Genomic DNA, 21945 nt, shown 5'->3' with positions numbered 1-21945 from the left:
CAATTATACAAGAGACAATGGGGAGTGGTTAGTAGTGGTGAGGTCACTATGTTAAAGGAACATGCACTGATCTACATCCTTCCTCTTGGAAACAAAAGTGACCACGGCTCATGCGCTAGGCTCAAACTACAAGCAGGGAGCAGATAGAATGCAGCACAACACAGACTACTCGTACACACCGTACCGGACAGGCGGCCTGACCACTCTCCCAGAGCGGGTGCGCAACGCACCATCCCCTCCGGTCGAAGGAACAGCATGGACGGGTGCGGGTACAGAGGCTGGGGAACCAGGGGAAGGAGGAGGACTGGGAAGCGATACACGCGCAGGCGAGGGAGGGGAAGGGGGCTGGGGCGACTGCGGATGTACCGGAGCAGGAGGCACATCAGGCACCGGGGACTGGACGGGAGGTGAATACGGGACCGCGGGAGGCGGTGCAGGCTCGTTTACCAGCATCAGGTGCTGGCGGGTACGACGATACACGGTGCCCTCGTAGTTGACCAGGTACGACCGTGGAGAGTCAGCATTGCCGACGACCACGGCCAGCCGGTGGTGACCGGAGGTGGACTCCATCCGGACAACCTGGCCAGCGAACAGAGGTGGAAGGGGACGGGACGATTTGTCAAAGGAGCGCTTCTGAATGAGCTGCTTTTCAGTGAAGCGCTCCCTGACAGCGGCAGGGCTCCGAGCCGTGGGTTGCAGGGATTGCTGGGAGACGGGGATAGGGGGTCTAGTGGTGCGGGACATGAGGCGCTGGGCAGGGGAACCGAGCGCGGGGTCCCGGGAGATGTTGCGGAGGTTGAGGAGGGCAAGGTACAAGTCCGAACTGTCAAGCCGGCAACGTTCCATCAGTTCCTTAGCGCTGCGGACAGCGCGCTCTGCAAGTCCATTGCTTTGCGGGTACTCGGGGCTGCTGGTGATGTGGCGAAAGTTCCACCGGGTGGCGAAAGCAGCAAACTCCGCGCTGGTAAACTGGCTGCCGTTGTCGGACTGGAGGGATGCCGGGGAACCAAAGGTAGAGAAGTGGCGGCGAAGCTTCCCGATGACGGCAGCAGACGTGAGGGACGGCAGCAGGTCCACCTCGAACCAGCTGGAGTAGGAGTCCACCAGGACCAGGTAGTGTTTGCCACGCCACTCGAAAATATCAGCGGCAACAGCGGCAGTGTGTGTGACCAGTGACTGCATCTGCCAAGATGGAACGATGTTGACGTTCAACACCATCAGGTCAGCCGATTCGTACGGATGGCGGGAAGTGGAAGGTAGTGGGGCACGGGACAAAGTGTCTGCCACGAACATCTCCTTGCCTTTGCGGTACACGATTTTGAATGTGAAACGCTGCAGCTGCAGCATCATTCGCTGCAAGCGGGACGAGGCTGCGTGGATGGGCTTGTTTAAAATAGAGACCAGCGGCTGGTGGTCAGTTTCGATGGTGAAAGTTTTTCCAAGAACGTAGTCTCTGAATTTGGAGCACGCGAACACCACGGCAAGGAGCTCCTTTTCTATCTGGGCGTAGCGCTGTTCAGCAGGGGTCATTGTGCGAGAGGCATAGGAGACGGGCAGCTGTCGGTCGTCGTAGAGCTGCAGGCAGGCAGCACCAAGGCCGAACCGAGATGCATCGCAGGTGAGGACGATTGGCCTGTTCAGGTCGAAGAACTGCAAAGTGGGGGTCCGTGCGAGTCTGGACCTCAGGGCCACGAAGGCCGATTGGTGGTGCGGGAGCCAGACCCAGGCATTGTCCTTCTTGGTCAGCTCCCTCAGGGGGGCACTCAGTTCGCTGAGGTCGGGTATGAACTTACCCAAGTAGTTGACCATGCCCAGGAAGCGCTGCAGGCCGGGCACGTCAGTGGGAGCGGGCATTTTGGTGATCGCCGCCGTCTTCTCGGGGTCTGGCTTCAGGCCCCCCGCCGTGAAAACGTGGCCGACGTAGGTGACTTCCTCAACGCGGAACCGACACTTCCTTCGATTAAGCTTGAGGTTGATCTCACGAGCCTTGTCCAGGACTTGGCGGAGGTGTCGGTCATGCTCAGCGACGTCCCTCCCGTACACCAGGATGTCATCCACAATGATGGCGCACGGCAACCCAGCAAACAGCTGCTCCATCGTACGCTGAAAAACCTCGCTTGCCGAGTTGATCCCAAAAGGCATGCGGAGGAAACGGAACCTGCCGAACGGTGTGCTGAAGGTGGTCAGGAAGGAGGAACGTGCATCCAGCGGGATCTGCCAAAAGGAGCTCTTGGCATCCAGGACCGAGAAAACTGTGGCTGGACCGACCTGTGCCGCGACGTCCTCCACCGTCCGCATGGGGTAGTGCGGGCGTTTAATAGCCAGGTTCAGGTCCTTGGGGTTGATGCAGATCCTGATCTCGCTCGCGTCCTTCTTGGCAGCGACCACCATGGTGGAGACCCACTGGGTGGGGGCACTCACCTCCTTGAGGATGCCCATGTCCACCATGCCACGTAGTGTGGACTCCACGCGGCCCTTCATGGCAAAAGACACACGGTGGGCCGGTCTGACCACTGGGTCGACCCCCGGGTCCACAACGATCTTGTAGGCACAGGGCAGCTTCCCCAGGACGTCATCAAATCGGTCAGGGTACTCGATCAGGGGGTCCATGGGGGCCTGCACCAGGTGGATGTCGCGGTGGAATGAGACCAAACCAAAGTCCTGGCATGCACGGGCGCCCAGCAGGGTGACGTTGTCGGATGCTAGCAGGAGGAACGTGAGGGGCCGAGAGGTCTCCAGAACAGTACAGATAACCGTTGCCTTTCCCACGGCAATCAGAACACCTCCCCCATAGGCATGGAGGCGGGAGTTGTCAGGAGTAACCCTCTCCCCCGAGCTTATCTGCTCGAAGAGGCCCACAGACATAACATTTGCAAAAGCCCCAGTATCGACCTTGGCAGGGAAGGAGTGTCCATTGACTGTAACATGCACGGATGGATCCGTTATCAATGCAGGTGCACCCAAAAGCGAAAACAGCATAGAGTCTCCATGGGAGGAAGTCGTATCTGAGCCATGGAGTTCCTCATGTTGGTACCGGGAACCGGTTGCGCTATCATCGGTCGCAAGGTTGTTTAGACTCCTTCTAGGAGCAGGGACAGGTCTCCCACGAGAACGACAAGCTGCAGAAAAATGGTTCTGCCTCCCGCAGGAATTACAAGTTTTGCCCTGCGCTGGGCAAACGTTATACCTGTGTGACGAGAAGTTGCAGTTTGGGCATCTGCGAGGGGTGACCATAGTGGGCGCGGAGGGGGTGACCCTGGTCTGCGGGTCATTCAATCGCCGGCGGCCGGTGAAATTTATGTCCTGGGGCGCCGGCCGAGATACTGAGCCAACAGCAGAGGCCATGCGTGCGGCATGTATGGCGTCCGTTAGCGACAGGTCAGGCTTCATCAGGAGCTCATCCCGCAGCTTAGAGTTTAGGAGACCGTTGACCAGGACGTCCCTGATCATCTCGTCGGGTGTAATCGTTTGAAGGCGGCACCGCCGAGCCATATGTCTTAAGGATGCAATGAAGGCGTCAACGTGCTCCCCTGGAGTCTGACGCCGCGAGAAAAAGTTGAAACGTTCGATAATGTTATTGGTGGGTATATCGCACAGGGCAGTGAACTTAGCCATGAGACATACCGGGTCGTTGCGGTCCTCCGGAGGGACGAATTCGAACGACGCATAGCGTTCCATTGCCTCCGGACCAGCCAGGTTGAGGAGCAGGTGAGCTTTTATCGCAGCAGTTGCATCAGGATGGGCAATCGCTATATAGTGCTCGTAGTCCCGCTGGAAGACAGTCCAGCGGTGCACTATGTCCTCATCAAAAACAAGCGTGTCCGGACGACGACACGAGGGAGCCATGGCAAAGTGGAAGGATGGGACACAACTGGGACGAACAAATGCTAAAAATAAAAACCCGATAAACAGGAGACGCAAGTCTACCGCTCTGACACCATGTAAAGAGACGTCCTTTGCACACAGAGTCTTTTACTGGATATTGTTTATTAATTTCACTACACACATGTTGTGCCCTAGCTGTCCGTGGTCATCACTGGAACTAGAGAGCGAGCTGGAGGTGGGGAAGCTACAATTATACAAGAGACAATGGGGAGTGGTTAGTAGTGGTGAGGTCACTATGTTAAAGGAACATGCACTGATCTACACCTACACACTAGGGAAAATTTACAATCTTTACCTAAGCCAATTAACCTGCAAACCTGTACATCTTTGGAGTGCGGGAGGAGACTGGAACACCCGGGGAAAACCCACACAGTCATTGGAAGAACATACAAACTTCGTACAGACAGCATCCGTGGTCAGGATCGAAGATATTATTCTACATCTAAACCCAACATTTAAATCTACATAAAGTTATCTTAGTACAAATGAATTAGTCACTTTATTTTTGATTTTAAAAGTATAATTATTAGAAAGCAACAGTATTTTTTCAAAATATGTTTGTTCTTGTCCACTTTAAAATTTGAAGCCTTTAACTAGAACTTTTCTTTCATGCTCCACATTCTGATAAGTACTTTCAATTGTTGGGAAATTTAAAACAACTTCAATGTTTAAAGAGCTAAATTGTAGTTTTCAACAACCTACTTAATTTCTTGATTTCATATCTTATTCCGTTATCTCAGTTGGTTAGTTGAATGCGAATACGACAGCATTTAACTGATAGGAAATGAAGAGACAATATTGTAAAAGGTCCCAAGGTGATTGTAACTTATATAACTTGATTGTACTTATATACCATTCTTCAAGTCCCAAATCTGTTTATTGTCATTGAGGTACTTTTAAAATGTAGTCACTGTTGCAAAATAGGAAGGCAGTATTTTAAATAAAAACATTTTTCTTCAAGAATTGAAAAACCTAGCCCAAAATTAATGATTTTTTAATTTATATATCATCTTAATATGTCAAAATATGTCAGATATAAGCCTTTAAAAATGCAGTAAAATGTTAGGCTTGCAAAGGTAGTGACGTTCTGACAATGAATAAACTGAGTAGCTCGACTTATTCATGGCACTGATGGAGGAAGGAATATTGAGAAAACTCCCACTCTTTGAATGCAGTCAAAGATATTTCATATTCAGCACTGGGTGCCTTCGATAGCTCAGCTGGTAGAGCGGAGGACTGTAGGGGTACTGAAATGTGAGCTCTTCAGAGATGGAGGATAAGCAGATGAAAGAATTTAGCACTTTGTTTTAGTTCTGCAATATTCATTTCCTCTGAGGATTAGTATTTTCAGAAAATGAGGATTTTTGTCTAAGTATTTAGGGTGTATACCCTTGATTTATGGGCTCCGGAACAATTTGTTTTTCCCAAGACAACTCAGTTCTGGATCTTATCATGATCTTTGTCCACAAATGGATTCCAGAAGTGAGGAGACTCCTTTTAAAAGCAAAGCAGAATTTGACCAAGGGTGTTACTGTGAATCCTGGCAAAACTAAATCACGGGGAAAACAGTCCAACAGTTGGAGATGTATTTCCCACAAAGGGAGATTATTGTGGATGGCAGAGATCAATAATCCAAAGTCAAGATGGCAGCCGTCTCAAGCTCGCGACAGCATGTTATATCAGTGGCCTTCTGCCTGGCATCATTCAGTGACTTCCCTCCAGCATATTTGTACCTAGCAGCTCATCATATGCAAAAGTCTATATTTTTCTCTAAACTGTGTCCAATTGTGTTAGTATCCGAGCTGGCATCTGCAAAAGTGACACTGAGTGGCTTTGACAACACTGTCTACTTGTTCTTTCTCCACAACTTTGGATACATTTTGCAAGTAATTTGTGGGGGAAGGTGATTGTTTTGAAGGTGACTTTATGAAGTCTTAAGGGCCTGTCCCACTTAGGCGATTTTAAGGCGACTGCCGGCGACTAGGCTGTTGCCGACAGTTCGCCGGGGTGTCGCGGGCATGATCGTGAGGAGTCTTCCAAGAATCGTAGTGGATCTCAGCGTGTCGCTGAGAAATCAACCGGAGTAAAATTTCTCGGCGACAGCTGGCTTGTCGCCAGGTATCGTTGCTTATTGCGGGCACTGTCGCATGCTGTCCCCAGGTTTGCTAGGTTCTCTTAGATGCATTTAGAAGCACATAATATTAAAATAAGTAAAGTCATTTGAAGATACCATAAAATACTTGTGTTTAACCAATTTATTTACCGTCAGGACATTTGACAGGTAGATTGGAAGCAACAGTTTGACGGTCAGGTAAGTATGGGAATTTTTCCGATGTTTATGGCCATCTGCGATTAACTTTAAAGTAGGCTCCCAACCCAGATATGCAACCCAAAAACCAGATATGCATCTCCCGTACATTTTCAGAGAATGCCCACACTCCGCACAAAAATCCATTTAACCACTTTTAAAATTAAATTTCTTAATGCTGCTATTAGTAAATTGGAAATGAATCCAGTTTATGCTTTGTTACCGTGAAGCTTGGTTTTCAAGTAACCCGGGCAAGATGTTATATTTCAAAACTCTCAAGTACTTACCGACTTGTCAGTGATTTCAGCGAAAATTAGGACGCCGGAGAAGCATTGACAGCGTGGGAATTTTGCCGATCTGCTACGACTGAGTCGCCGGCAGTCACCTAAAAAATCGCCTAAGTGGGACAGGCCCTTTAAACTTCCTTTAATGTCCCTCGAATAACATCTACTTCTCATGCCCTCAAAGTTAAAAGTAAAACATTAGATTTATTTCATGTCCTATATCTCTTCAGAGGCAGGAAAGTCAGAGCACTGTCCCTACATTCAGAGTGAATTAAAACTGCAGTCAGAATCCATGATTTGATTGGACCATACCCTACTTATTGCACCTTTTCCTGCCTATTTATGAATTTTTACAGCTGGAAAGTTTAATTACATGTTTGAAGATATCGTCTTTTTCTTTATAAAGAAATAAAACTATAAAACCCAAGCCAAATCTTTCTCTTCATGTACCGATAATCAGATTCCTTTCAACGCATCAATGCAATACCAAGTAGTGCGAGTTGTTTAGCATATACTGAAAAAATGGACTTCAATGTTTGATACAGTTGGTCTTTAACAAATGATACTTTTTTATACACATTCAATACCTTGCTTATGTTTCTTCATCACTCTCTGAAAATCAGAATGTTGTCGGAACAGACAACTCTGCCGTCCAAGAAATGTGGAGATCCATCCTGCAACTGCTTCCCCACAGTTCAGTCCTTTTACTCTGCGATAAAAAAATATGCTGTTACTTTCATGAACAAACAGAAATTTAAAAGAAAAACTCCAGGTCCATTCTGGTGCTCTCACACAATTGTGAACCTTTTGCCATCACAGCAGTGATTCTCCCACCCAGCCATATGTTATGTAACCTCCCAGAATGACTGAATATATATAGTCTGTTATCTTATTTTCTATTCTTCTTGTCCTTCTTATGCTGCTTTCTGAAAGAAAACCTTGTTTAGGTAAAAGAAATTCCATCACAGCTGGTTCATGCATAAATCTGGTTTATGCACAGTTTCCCCTCAATTTATTTTCCATCCTATCTTCCTGTCCTGGCCTCTTTGTAGGATGAATTTAAATTTGGGATTAAAGGTCCATCCAGCATGGTATTGGCACTTTGGGAAGTGACACTAGTTTTTTTACAATTTGGTATGGAACTAGCTTCTTACCTTAGATTTTGGTAAGTTAAAACACTTTAAACAGGAAAAAGTGAACAATCTTTAATCAAAATGGATCAATTGTAATCTGATTTTTTTCTGGTACTTTTTTAACTGACATTTAGAATATTATTTATCCCCTTAATTTTCGGACATTTCAGTAGTGCCGAAGTTCCTTGTATGTTTCACCAGAAAATTGCTTACTGAAAAAAGGCAAGAAACCAGTTACTCACTTGATGCTGCTGGGATTTTCTACTTTGTCATACAAGGGGCAGAAATTCCATTCAACCCCAGGGTAGAGTGCAGGAATTTCCCAGGACTGGAGAGCAGCTTGCTAAGTGAGATCAAATGTTTCACCTTCAAGGTGACAGACAATCGTACAGTACAGAAGTGAGATTACCTTCCATACTTTTGGCAATTTGGGGAAAGAAAATCCCCATGATCATAGATAGGTTAGGACATGGAGGAGGATGTCTTAAGTAACAGTCCCAAGATTGGTAGAGTATTTGATGGTACCTTGCAAATTAATTGTCTTCCCTTTAATTTTATAACAAAGCTGTAACGGCCTCATCTTACATTGTCCCTCAGGATCGAGTACAACCTGCTTGCACTTCAGTCCCGTGGATTCTGAGGAGGCTGATGAAACCAGGGTGGGAAATGCAGACCGATAATCGAGCCAGTAATTTCAAGTCCCATGAAAATAAATTGGGAAGGTTCAATTCAGTAAATCTGGAGGTGAATGCTGGCATCAGATAAAACGATCATACAATCTGAACCACTATTATAAAACTACAGCACTTATGCCCTTCAGCAAAAGTATCGGTGCAAATTTAACTTCAGCCCCACGCTACATACTCAGGGCAGGTAGAAATAGGTAATTAAGACAAATCTGCCAGCATCATAAACATTCTAAAGTTTTAAATATATACCCAAGAGAGCTCTGGCCCTTGCCAGCTTCCAATTAAAGTACTCAACCTTAAAGCTACGTAAAATAATTATTGAATTCTAACTCAGAAGCAAGGTAAATGATTACAAAAATGGGCATCTTCCATATGACACTTCATATTTCTTTTACACTCCGTAATCCACCCGGTGAACCTATTTTAAACGTTGCCACAATGCCATTCTTGACCTCTAATGTTCCTTATGATATTTCATAGCCTCATTAACCTGTATGAAAAATTATTTCCCTGCTATCGCTCGGGTTTAATCATATCTATATTTTGCAAATAGTCTGTTACCATTAAATGTGTAATGATATCTATAATTTCAGGTCATGTCTATAATTTTCAAATAGTCTATTCCTATTGAATGTGAGGTGATGCGTGTTGGGAGGTGAAAAATAAGGGGTAACTGTACAGCCAATGGCAGCATCTTTAACACCTGGGGTCAAGTCCATATTTCCCTGAAAGCAGCAACACAAGCAAATAGAGTGAAGATGATATTTGGTATGGTTGCCATCATCGGTCGGGCCATTCAGTGTAAGAGTCAGGAAGTCATGGTGCAGCTTTGTAAAACTTTGATTAGAACACATTTGGAATATTATTTACAGTCCGGGTCACCCCATTGCAGTAAAGATGTGGAAGCTTTGGAGAGGTTGTAGAAAAGATTTACCAGTGTGCTGCTTGGATTAGAGAGTATAAACTATAACGGGAGGTTGGACAAACTTGGAATGTTTTATCTGGCGCATTGGTGGCTGAGGGGAGATCTGACATCTATATACTAAAACTCTCATTTGTTTGTTTGTTTGTTCCTGAACTACAGCCAAAACGGTACACGATAAGCGCAATTTTAAGCTCACCTTACTCACCGTCATCCCTTTGGTGCTAATGGAAGAAGTTTCATTGGTGTTATATTTTAAAAGTTATTCACATTTAAAAGTTTAAATCTATCTCCTAGGGAGGGACGGAGGGGGAGGGAGGGGGTGGAGGGAGGGGAGGAAGAGGGAGGATAAGGGGGGTTGAGGGGGATGGAGTGGGGGGAGGGGAAGGGGAGGGAGGGGGGAAAGAGGGAGGGGGGTGAGGGGGGAGAGGGGAGGGGGAGGGGTGGAGAGGGGAGGGGGAAGGGGGGGAGAGGGTGCTGCACCAATGCAGGAGAGGTTTGGGCCCAACAGGTTCACTTAGTCTGGTACGTTTATAAAATTCTGAGAGGCACACACATGGTAAACAGTCAGATTGTTTTTCACAGGGTGGAAATGTCAAATACTGGAGGCATAGCTCTGAGATCAGAAGGGGAAAGTTTAAGAGATGTGAAAGCATGCTTTCTTTTACACAGAGAGTGGTTGGAGCCTGGAACTCAGGGGTAATGGTGAAAGTAGATGCAATAATGGCGTTTAAGAGACTATTGGATAGCAAAATGAATATGCAGGGAATGGAGGGATATGAATCACACAGGCAGAAAAGATTAATTTGACATCATGTATGGCATAGACATCATGGGTCAAAGGCCTATTCCTGTGTTGTATTGTTCTATGTTCTGTCTGGTCAGCTTCAATCATTCATCATTTGAATACCAGTGTCAAGCTCTTTGTAGTCAACCATTATTAAAAATGTAGTTTACTATTTCAGCAGAAGCCACTTTGCCAAATAGAACTTTTATTGGAAATGTATACTGTATTCAAAATAGGCAGAGATTTAGTATTTTGCCTTTAATTCAAATTTTGGGTTTGTAAATTCTGCTCTCTCTCTCTCAACATCAAAATAATTTGAAAATCTTGGCTTGAAAACAAATCCATATAGAAAAAAAGACAATTTAAATAATCACTTCTTGTTTTTAAATAAATCTTTTTATCATACGTAACTCACTTTTATGTTTCCTTCCTGATACCACATGACCTTGAATTTATTTTGTTGTGGAGCTGCCAATGTCTCCTTCTGCCAGAGGGTGGCAACATTGGGTTGAAGTTATCCCAAGTTATTCTCACGCTTGAAAATTGGACCATTATTTAAGCTATTTGTCAAAATAAAGTCCAAAATTGTTGCAGAATCTTCAGTGACAAACATGTAAGCTCACTTAAATAAATCTAGAAAACATTCAGTAACTCAGGCAACATCTGTGGAGAGAGAAACAGAGTTAACTTTTCAGGACTGAGATTCATCGTTGGACCAAGGCTGTTTCCCAGCCTAGATTTCCCTCTCTGACAAAACGTCTCAGACCCAAAACATTAATTCTGCTTCTCTTCCCACAACTGCTTCCTTACCTACTAAGTGTTTCCAGCCTTTCATGTTTTTATTTCAGATTTCCAGCATTTTTATGATTATCAGCACTAGAGGTGAATGAAGTAAGTAATACCAAAAATGCACAATGATTTAGAAATCCCAGATTTGTACAAAATCATGAGAGAAATAGATTGGGTAGATGCACCGAGTCTCTTGCCCAGAGTATGAGAATTGATTGGGAACCAGAGAAGGTGAGGGGGAAAAAGATTTAATAGGAACCCGAGGGGTAACTTTTTCCACACAAAGGGTGGTGGGTGTTTGGAACGAGCTGTCCGAGGAGGTAGATGAGGCAGGTACTATTGCAACGCTTAAGAAACATTTAGACAGGTACACGGATAGAACGGGTTTGGAGGGATATAAACCAAACGTGGGCAGGTGGTACTAGTGTAGATAGTCCATGTTGGTCGGTGTGGGAAAGTTGGTCCAAAGTTGTAAGACTCTATGACTCATGGACTTGGAGCACAATATCCCTCTGCACATTAATGCTGTTCAGGGTCCTGCCATTAACTGTATATTTTTCCCTTACAGTTGACTTCCCAAAGTGCAACATCTCACACTTGCCTGGATTAAACTCCGTCTGCCAATTTTGTTCCTATTTCTGTAACTGATTTCTAACCCGCTGTATCCTTTGACAGCGTTCTTCACTGTCCACAACTGCACAATTTTTGTGTCGTCTGCAAACTTACTAACCAATCCGTCTACATTTTCGACTACATCATTTATATATCACAAACAACAGAGGTCCCAGCACTGAACCCTGTGGTACACCACTGGTTAAAGACCTCCAGCCAGATGACACCTTTCCACCAATACTCTCTTTCTTCAATGTATTGGCCCATTCTGAATCCAAAGTAACAAATCACCGTAGATCCTGTGCATCTTAATTTTCTGGATTACGCTATCCTGAGGGACCTTGTCAAATGCCTTACTAAAGTCGATGTAGATAGCATACATTGCTCTACACTCAATCACGTTTGTCACTTCCTCAAAAAAATCACTGAAGTATGTAAGACATGAGCTGCCCCACACAAAGACATGCTGACTGTCCCAAATAAGTTCATTCTCATTTAGTACCATTCCTGTATCCTCCGACTCCAGGCGTAGACTCGGCAAATGTTTTGCCAAATACTTGCTCCCAGTCCTCTAATGCCGAAGGGATCTCTCATTTACTAACCAGGCTAGCTCCTCTTCCCATTCCCATACTGATCTTTAGGTGTCCTCCATTGCCAGAGTGAGGCCACACACAAACTGGAGGAACAATACGTCATATTCCGCTTGGGTAGCTTACAAACCAATAATAATAAACTTTAAATCAATTTTAGGTAACTACATAACCATCCCCCTCTCCTTTCTTCCCCCTAACCTCCCCATTTTCCCTCCAGTGCCCCACCTAGGCTCGCACCTATTTCTCATCACCCCCTCCCCTTCTACCTGCATTCCTTCCTCTAGCTTTACAATTCACAATTCTTCAATCCTTTTGTCTCACACCTCCTGTCTTTTCATCTCTGGCCTTTTGTCCACCAACTGCTTGTCGAAACCTCCCCCCCTTACTTGTATCAACCTGCCAAGCTTTGTCCTGCCCCTCCTCACTTCCAGCTTTCTTCCCCCATCCCAGACTCTAATCAGTCTGAAGAGGGGTCCCAACCTGAAACATCACCTGTCCATGTTCTCCAGAGATGCTGCCTGACCTGATGAGTTACTCCAGCACTGTGCTTTTTTTAAATTCCAGAATTCTGTTTACCTAACATCTGACGTGGAGTCATACAGTTTTTACTTTTAAATATTGCCTATCTTATCTTGGCTCTCATCTTTCCAGCCCCACCCCCCACACTTTGAAAAGCATCTTGGCCAAACTTCCATTCACTTTTCATTTTCAAAATGTACTAGGTCACACTCATTTTGTTTGTTGTATCTGCCACACAACCAAACTAACCACGCAACAACCTTACATTCTTCAGTTTTAAGTTCCTGTATTTGGCATCATTAAATCACTCCATCTTACATCATGTCCAAATCAATGTCACCCATTGGAACATCAACAAGTTTACTAGAATAGCCAAATTCAATGCATTTTCCTCAGAGTAGGTTCCTTCTATGTCCAATATCTTTATCAATGTAACTATGCACTATGATTGGGAGTCTCCAGTTTGTGCCCAGCAATAATGTCATTGCTAAAATTCCCCATTACACAGAAAACCAGGGATATTCTTAACTTCCTCCACCAAATTTTACGAGGAGCTATTAAATATGTACCAAAAGGCATTCCCCATTTGCTTCCAAGTAGCAACTTCATCTCCCCAAAAATCTAAATTAAACTTCTGTAATTCTAATTTTAATTTTAGGGCAGCACGGTGGCGCAGCGGTAGAATTGCAGCCTTACAGCGCGAGAGACCCGGGTTCAATATTAACTACGGGTGCACGTGTACGTTCTCCCCGTGACCTGTGTGGGTTTTCTCCGAGAGCTTCAGTTTCCTCCCACACTCCAAAGATATACAGTTTTGTAGGTTAATTGGCTTGGTGTAAATCTAAATTCGCCCTAGTGTGTAGGCTAGCGTTAATGTGCGGGGATCGTTGGTCAATAAAGGACTCAGTGGGAGCTTTTTTCACTAAACTAAACTGAAGTGCACAAAGATTAGAACACCATGTCGATGCTCAACTTCCATTGTGCGATTTAATTAACTCATTGGTTATCCATCTTGCCTCGTTCACCAAGACTAGCCAGGTTCTAGTTTCAAATGCAAACAGCACATTTCTAGTTCATTATCGGCTACTCACCTATCTCCACAGACTTTAGTTTCACAGACTTGCAGTGAATATTGTTTTCCTTCTTCTTCTAGTGGCACCATTATGGTATCCATTCCTGAAGCAATAAAGCTCAATAACCATTTATATCAAGAAGTACTTTATAGTCCTTCCAAAAGCACCTTTGCCAAGATGATGTCTTGGCTAGGTATGTTCTTCATTATTGTAAAAGAAAAAAAATGCAGATTCTGAAAATTTGAAATGAAAACTTTAAATGCTTGAAATACTTAGCAGAACAGGGAGCCTCCATAGAGTGTGAAATGAAGTTTGTATTTCAGGTTGACAACCTTTAATCAAATCATAGATGAAAGGTTCCGATGAAAGTTCATCAACCTGAAATATTATGTCTGCTTCTCTCCTGAAGTTGCCAGACTTGCTGTTGGGTTTCCAAATGTCAGCTGATGTGCTGCATTCCAAGTTGATATAAAGATTTAAATATATAAAAGCCAATACTCAGCATTGGAGTGGGAGCAATGAAGAGATACCATTCAGTACAATGGAGTTAAGTACTGCCACAAATGTGGCTGTCGCAAGGAATTTGATCCTCAGACAGACAAGTATTCAACATGAATTTTGTTCCCTCCCAAGTTCGAGGACAAAGGATGTCACAGATAAGGCACAAGTTATTCTGTGAAGGTGAAGTATGAGTTAAAAGTCAATACCAAGTCAATACCAATAACATTGGGAAGGCAGAAAACAAAGTCCGATCATCTGACTTTTTGGAAGGATGGAAGAAATTAAAATGGAGAATTGCACAGCTAGTAATCTCTACTTTTCTACAAGTAATGCATGTCAGGGAGACTAGAGATAGCAGGATAAGGCTTCTTATTCCAGGCACACTGGATCAGCTTTGGAGTACGAGAAATCTTGTCAAGTTTGACAGTAAATTCCTTCCCTACAGGATAGTAATGAATCAAAATGTTCCCCATAATTTTACAGACAGACAAAACCAACCCTCAAAAGGCCTCAGAGCTGGATTCACTGCATTTCTAATCTCAGGGAAACAACAGGGAAAGTTTGAAGTGATAAGAAGGCTACTGCGCTACCAACCACAGGCTAAACATTACTGACAGTATTTTCTGTGTGCAGTGCTAAATTTCACAATAATGCCTTCAATATCTTTTTTTCCTCCTGAGAGCAGAGCAAGAGATTTATTGTCCTTTGTGTCAGCAGAAATATCACAACTGTCTCCAGATCGGAGTTTTTCCCCTTGTGGGTGATTTTTTTTCCTCAGTTGGCAGTGGGTTTGTACTTCATTCCATACCTATTTTTTTCTGGCTGCTCTTCAGGTGCAATATTGTATTATGTGAAAGTCATTATGTTCCACATGCATACATTGAATTCTGTTTGAAAATATTATTTCGCTGTTCAAATCTAATATGTAAAAAAAGTTATTTTTTTGCTTTTTTATTTTCCTTTCTGGTCTGGAAGAAACATCATTGGTATTGTGGAATATATCCTGGGGATAGTGTCTATTTTTTATAAAAACAATGCTTCTGCTGGTGATGGACATTCAGTAATTGCCAATTGCTCACTGGGAGTTCTCATTGCAGCTTTTAATAGAAGCTGATTTTCAATTGGCTGAGGAAAAGTGCTTTGTTCAATGACACATGGAATATATAATTTTCAACAGATCTGTGAACCTTTAGTTTGCAAGAAAATGCATTTTGTTCCCACACTAATACAAACCATGCCATAGTTGGTTGTACTTTGGTGAAAAAAAATTGCAAAATACTACAGATGCTGAAAATGTAAAAGGATTCAAACTTGCTGAAATCAACGCACCGAATCTGTGAAAAGAAAAAAGGTGACATTTCAGATGCAGACTCCCTCGAAAAGGAATGAGAAAGGGAAGAAAACTATGCCTGCAGGAAAAGAAAGTAGAATGACCTCTAAACTGTTTGGGGACAGTGAATTGACAGGTTCAGTCCTCGCATTCAGGAAAAAAGTCAAAATTAAAGAAATAAAGTTTAAAAATATGTAATTTCATTCTAAATAAAAGAACAGATAAGCCAAAAGCAGTGTGTATTAAATATTTAAAGAGGATAACTAAGTTATAATAAGTACATTGAAAGCAAAGTGTAGGCACAGTTGGTAGAGCTGCCATCTCCGCGAGAGACCCGGTTGATCCTGATTTCGGGTGGTAACTTTGTAGAGTTTGCATGTTCTCCCTGTTTCCTCTGGGTGCTTCAGTTTACTCCCACATCCCAAAGATCCTGGGTTTCTACGTTAAGTGGTCAATGTATTGGGAGTGGATAAGAAAGTGAGATAACATAGAACCAGTGCAAACAGGTGAGTGATGGATGGTCAGCACTGACTCGACGGGCCGAGGGGTCTGTTTCCATGATGTATTTCTAAACTAAAAACTAAATACGTCATATTAAAACAGGCTCCAGGACCCGAGCATTGTCAGTCCCAGTGCATAACCCTGCCTGCTGGTGATGTGCCATCAGAGAAATGTCACTACCCTCAAATATTTTTGATGAGTTGTGGAAATAGGGATGGTGCATTGCAGCTGTGAATGATGTTCAGATATTCACAATCTCTTCAACAGGTGGACCTATTATGTGAATTGACCACAAACCAATTGGTATAATCTCCTAGGGCTCTCATTAAGAATGCAGAGCAGGATTGAATGAATAATATCACTGATAGGTTTGCTATCACTGAATGAAAAATACAGTCTGAAGAAAGGTCCCAATTCAAAATGTAGTCTGTCCATTTTCTTTACATATGTTGCCCGCCTCGCTGAGTTCCTCCGGCCCTTTGTATTTTGCTTGAGAAAACCAGGTAAGTGGAAAGGTATTCTACTACTCCCCCACCTTCCCCATTGATATCAGATATTTTAACAGAAAATAAATGAAAGAAAGCAGGAAGAGTTTGTAAAGTTTAAATTGCATATTTTTCAATAATATCTTGGATGTTTCAGAATGATTTTTGTAATTAAAGATTCCAAAGGTCATCATCTTTTCTAACCTTCTGCACTGATGGTCATGATCCCTTGTTCCAGGTCAATGTATGGATGAATCAGGCAAAGCCTGGGCTCTTGCTTTTGACTAAGACAGATACCATTATGGTTGGCAATCATCCAGGCACGATCATATAGCAATCCATGCTTTCCAATAGGCCACTTCTTAACCTGTATAACAAACAAAAAAGGTCCACAAAGTCTCTAAACTGAACAATAGTGCAAAGTGACTGGATGTTGATACTGTAAGCAATACTCTTAAGTCATGGAGTAAATGTATAACAACAGGTATAACAGAGCTTTATTTGTCGTTCGGTACCGAAGTACCGAACGAAACTACATAGCAGTCATAGAAAAAAAAAGAACACAAGACACATAACCCCAACACAAACGTCCATCACAGTGACTCCAAACACCCCCTCACTGTGATGGAGGCAACAAAACTTCCACTCTCTTCCCCACGCCCACGGACAGACAGCTCGTCCCCGACCGACCCGCACAGTCCCCGCACCGGGCGCTGAAACGTCCCGCGGCCGAACCGGGCGATGAAAGGCCCGCGACCAAGCCTTGCGCAGCTAAGTCCCGTGGTCGAGCCGCACCGGGCGATGTCAAGTCCGCAGTCGAGCCGCACCAGCGATGAAAAGCCCCGCAGTGGGCGATGTTAAGCCCCGCAGCCGAGCTGCACCGGGCGATGTTAAGCCCCGCAGCCGAGCTGCACCGGGCACTGTTAAGTCCAGCGGCCAAGCCGCACCGGGATGTAAAGTCCAGCGGCCAAGCCGCACCGGGATGTAAAGTCCAGCGGCCAAGCCGCACCGGGTGATGTAAAGTCCAGCGGCCAAGCCGCACCGGGATGTAAAGTCCAGCGGCCGAGCCGCAGCGGGCGATGTTAGGCCCCGCAGCCGAGCCGCACCCCGCGCCGTGAGGAAGAGAAAAGTTCCCCCCCCCCCCCACCCACCCACACCACCACCCCCTCCCACACATACACAACCAAAAAAATATATATAAAAACCATCCCAACACCGACACACAACAAAAAAAAGACGGACAGACTGCTAGTCAGCCGCTGCCGTTAGGCGCCGCCACGTGAGGAAGAGAAAAGTTCCCCCCCCCACCCACCCACACCACCACCCCCTCCCACACATACACAAATTTCTGAGCAATGACTCCAACAACTTTTGTTTTTAAAAAATCTTAAGTAGGCAATGCTGTCAATTCAGTGCATTGATGGGGTAATTGAGAAACATTGGATAATCAATCACAAATAAACCAGACTTGATTAAAATGGCACATTTCCTTCACCAAAGGTTATTATGTACATTAATTCCTTTTATATGAAAATGTAATAGCTTGGTGTCCCCTTTGGATTGTTTTCTATCTTACAGGTGATTTTATTACAAGGAACTCAAAGGTGAATTGGACACAAATGAGCCACTCTGCAAACCTTTGGACCACCCACAGGTTCACTAAATGAAAATGCATAAAATCAACACCCTACAATTTAACAAGTTGATTAGTTTGGTCATTTTAGTCTGGTGTGGGAAAATACTGCAGTGTAGTGTGAGTGGGTGCTGTTACCAATAGTTCAATAGTGCTTTATTTGTCACATATGCAATTGCACAGTGAAATTCTTTTTGCAGGCACTGCCATTATTGGCGCCATTATTCAAAATCCACTGGGAAATTCACTGAGAGATGTGATGAGATTGCAAATCCTGCTGATCCAGTTTCCTGCAAGCTATCCCTATTATAATAAGACTTACCAAATTTAGTTATAATTGTGGAGATAAGTTGGGCAAGAATGTGTAATTTTGACCAACACAAGATGTGCCATTTCTGTACTACAGGTTAATCGAGGGGACTTCTTACAGATTTACAACAACCTCCATGTAAATCTGTAAAAACTACAAGCAAATTCCCTGGAAGTAGTTTGGTGAAATAATATAAAGTATTATTGTAACTTTGTAACTCAGAAATGCTGCTTTTATAAAGGTTAAAAACAAATATCCATCTTTAGTTTAAATGTGGCTGCCATCAAATGTTCACTTCAATGCTTTATTGTCCTAAGCCAAACTATTGAAAGTTGGAAACCCTGAATTAGAGGAAGGCATTAAATTATTAAATTATTTCATCCAAATATATGAAACAGTGTGCTGCCACTTACAGATATTCTTCAAATGTTTTGAAAGTTCGTCATTTCTATGGAACTGTAAGTAGCAAGCATGTGACATTTGTCTTCCACATTTCTACAATTTCTTTCCAAAAACAATAATTATTCTGGACATTTGGATCAATCTATGCCATGGCAACTCTCCACACTCACTGACTTTAATTCTGTTTTTAAATGGAATTATTTTATTGCTGTTACATTGCGGAAACAACTTCAAAGGGGATCTCCTTCAAACAGAGCTTTGAAGATTAATAGTATCCAAATTGAAGATGTCAGATTAAAATGTATGCAAGAGAGCTTCACATACACTTTGATTTGCAAAACCGAATCCCAAACAACATTGTTTAAGAGTAAAGAAACAAGGACAGAAATCACATCTAATTTTTAAAAAAACTTATTTTTCAAGGACTTGGTCCTTTCATGTGGAGACATTTCTGCAGGAATTCTACCAGTTATTTGTTGACTGAGGTATAGAACCAAGGTGAACCAACTTGGTATAAATCCTGTGAACACCATTTCTCTGGGTTTCAATGGACTAAGCTAAGAAGCTTTTGCAGATAGTTGGTGGAAACCTCACAGAAATTCAGTCTCATTGGTCCATTCAGTAGAACATTAAATTCTTGCAATGGAAAGGCATTTTATCTGATTATCAAATTGTAAAATGTTAGTGAAACCAGAGTGTCTGATGGCAGTAAAAAATCACCAACAACAGCATGCTCCAATGAAGCAAATGCTATATTAGACTAAATACTCAATGACAATAAGATCTAGATGTGACGAATCAGGGCTGCTCATATAATTCATAACCCATTTTATAATGTTAAGAACTTAAGAAACAGCCTCCATCAAAGCTTGTCCACAGTTCAATAGATTCATTGCTCAGCCTCAACACTACTTTCCCATTTCCCCCCCAAATCCCTTGACTTCCATACCCTTTGATATTTGCAAATAACCAAGCAATATTGATTTTTTTACATCTAAACTAAAGTACACGATATACTAAAAAGTTTGTTTTTAAACAAATGCATCTAAACAATAAATACATATCTACAAAAACTACTTCCAGGAGATAATATCTCTCATTCTTTCTGCTCAGCCTAAGCAGACCACTGCATGGGGCTATCGGCAGCACAGACCACAGAGTAGAAAATGCCAACATTGAATTTGACTAATGTCAGTGTTGGAATTAAGGAGATGCCTGGGTAAGTACCAACATAAGGGTGGACGATTGGCTCCATTATTTCTCATCAATAAGAATTTCTGGTTGTGCTTTGGGTTATGTTTGAATCAGTTTTAATGATGTCCCATTGCTTTTATAGCTCCTATTATATTGATAGAATGATTGGAAACATCTCTCACACCCCAAAACATTATAATTCAGGTCCAATGAGGTTCATTTTGAGATATTGGTAAGATAATGAATAGTTCAATAGCCTGAAAGATGATAATACAGCATTCTTGAGTTGGAAGCTTAATTAAATGATGTCCTCAGCAGATGAGCATCACGTGTATTGATTATAAATTGGTTTGCTTTTCATTACTATTTATTTTTAACTTCTGCAAATCAGAGGACATAATTAAAATTATCTAGGTAGAAAATTAAATTAGCATGGAAAGTCATTTGCCGCCTGTTGAATTCTACATCAAAGGCTTCCCTGATTACAGTCTAAGTTCTGTGTACCGCAGTAACATTCAAGGTAAAACATTCAAGAAAGATTCAGGAGGGCAGGCACCATAAGTGGAGGAAGAAATAATTGATATTTCAGGTCATTCAATGATCTGATGCCCTTTTCTCCCTCCATATATGATTCCTAATCTGATTAGTACTTCCATCATTTTTTAAAATATTTCAGATTTCTACGACTTCTGGGGTACTTTAAATGTAATGCTTGGAAGCTCCAATGGACAGGTTTTCCATCAGGTTAATCAATTACTTTTGACTAAAGCTTGCTTTAAACCAGCTAAACCATCATAAAGAACGAGCTATTTTAATTACAAATGACCTCCAGTGCAGATTGGGATCTTTTACACAGGTTTCAAAAACTTTATGATGTAATCTGGCACCAACCACAAAACTGGTCACACCTCCAGATAAAGTTAATCACCTTTAAAATATACTTTAAAAAAAACATTGCAACTGGATCTTAATATTAATCAATCTGTGCACAAAAAATTGATTTTTAATTCACTCTAATTTTCTATTTGCGGGGGTTAAAATTCATTTTTAAAAACTACATAAGTAAATCATTCAAAACCTATCATATATCAACATAGTTGATATTCAGTATAGTTGATTCAGTATAGTTTTTCAGTATATTTTTTATGTTATTCAGTATAGTTTTTCTATAAGTATAGTTATTCAGTATAGTTTATTCAGTATAGTTTTTAATGTTATTTTTCATTATTTAAAATCAGGTTTCTAGGTAACTGATGGAATTCCTGGAAAGTGCAAAATTATCAGGAAAGAAAACTATGTTCTGTTCCTTCCCACTTCCCATCTAAAATGCATTTAACATCGGGCTCCCACCACCATAACATCCCAAGAAAAGCAAGTTGAGATTCCCACAAGCAATCAGGAGACATCAAGTAAGGGATCAGGCTTCCATATCTAAATTCCATGAATTAATATTTTTTAATGATAATATGACAGCTTCATAATAACTCTTATAGATCCTAGATTTTAAAAAAAAAATCAATCTGCTGACATGGTATTTGAAATTGTTCCTGGCTATTAAATTGACAACACCAAAGATTTGCTCATAATGTCAAAATCTCAGTTAAAATGCAAGATAATACTGGGTATAATACTGCTGCAGGTTCAGTCTGGGTATTGCATTGTTGTATTGCAGCTTTTGCATTGTTTGATTGGGTAATAACAGGCACATTCCACATTGTCCCTGAAAATTATCCCATTTACTTTAAAAGAATGAATATTGGAGACAGGTACGAGAGGCTGCTACATGGCACATGAATTTCTGGACAATAAAATGGTTATAGAAGAAATCTCTAACAAAAATTAAGATGAAAAAAATCCTTGAAATTATTTAAGAAACAGTTAAATATTATAGCAGAAGAAGACACCCTAGATCCCGAGGGACGGCCTAAGATACATTGGAGTGATTTCGGTAAATTTTTGAATGAATGAACTTAATAGTTCTCTCAAATTATATGA

General features: G+C 42.6%; 1 protein-coding gene across 2 annotated transcripts in view; it reads right to left on the bottom strand.

Moving 5' to 3' along the window:
- mocos (molybdenum cofactor sulfurase) overlaps positions 1-21945 on the bottom strand; it is a 108439-nt gene that overhangs the window by 18560 nt on the left and 67934 nt on the right. For both annotated transcript variants that reach the window (XR_013548718.1, XM_078418743.1), the window contains exons 9-11: positions 16616-16778; positions 13613-13697; positions 7065-7186 (exon numbers count right to left, since the gene is read on the bottom strand). Coding sequence is in view for 1 of the 2 variants with exons in the window: in XM_078418743.1 (XP_078274869.1) it covers positions 7065-7186; positions 13613-13697; positions 16616-16778 (370 nt within the window). In the remaining variant the exon portion in view is untranslated. The remainder of the gene's footprint in view (positions 1-7064; positions 7187-13612; positions 13698-16615; positions 16779-21945) is intronic.

This window comes from Rhinoraja longicauda, chromosome 2, assembly GCF_053455715.1.
Source record: "Rhinoraja longicauda isolate Sanriku21f chromosome 2, sRhiLon1.1, whole genome shotgun sequence".
NCBI classification, from domain to species: Eukaryota; Metazoa; Chordata; class Chondrichthyes; order Rajiformes; family Arhynchobatidae; genus Rhinoraja; species Rhinoraja longicauda.
This window is presented reverse-complemented; position numbering and strand designations above follow the sequence as displayed.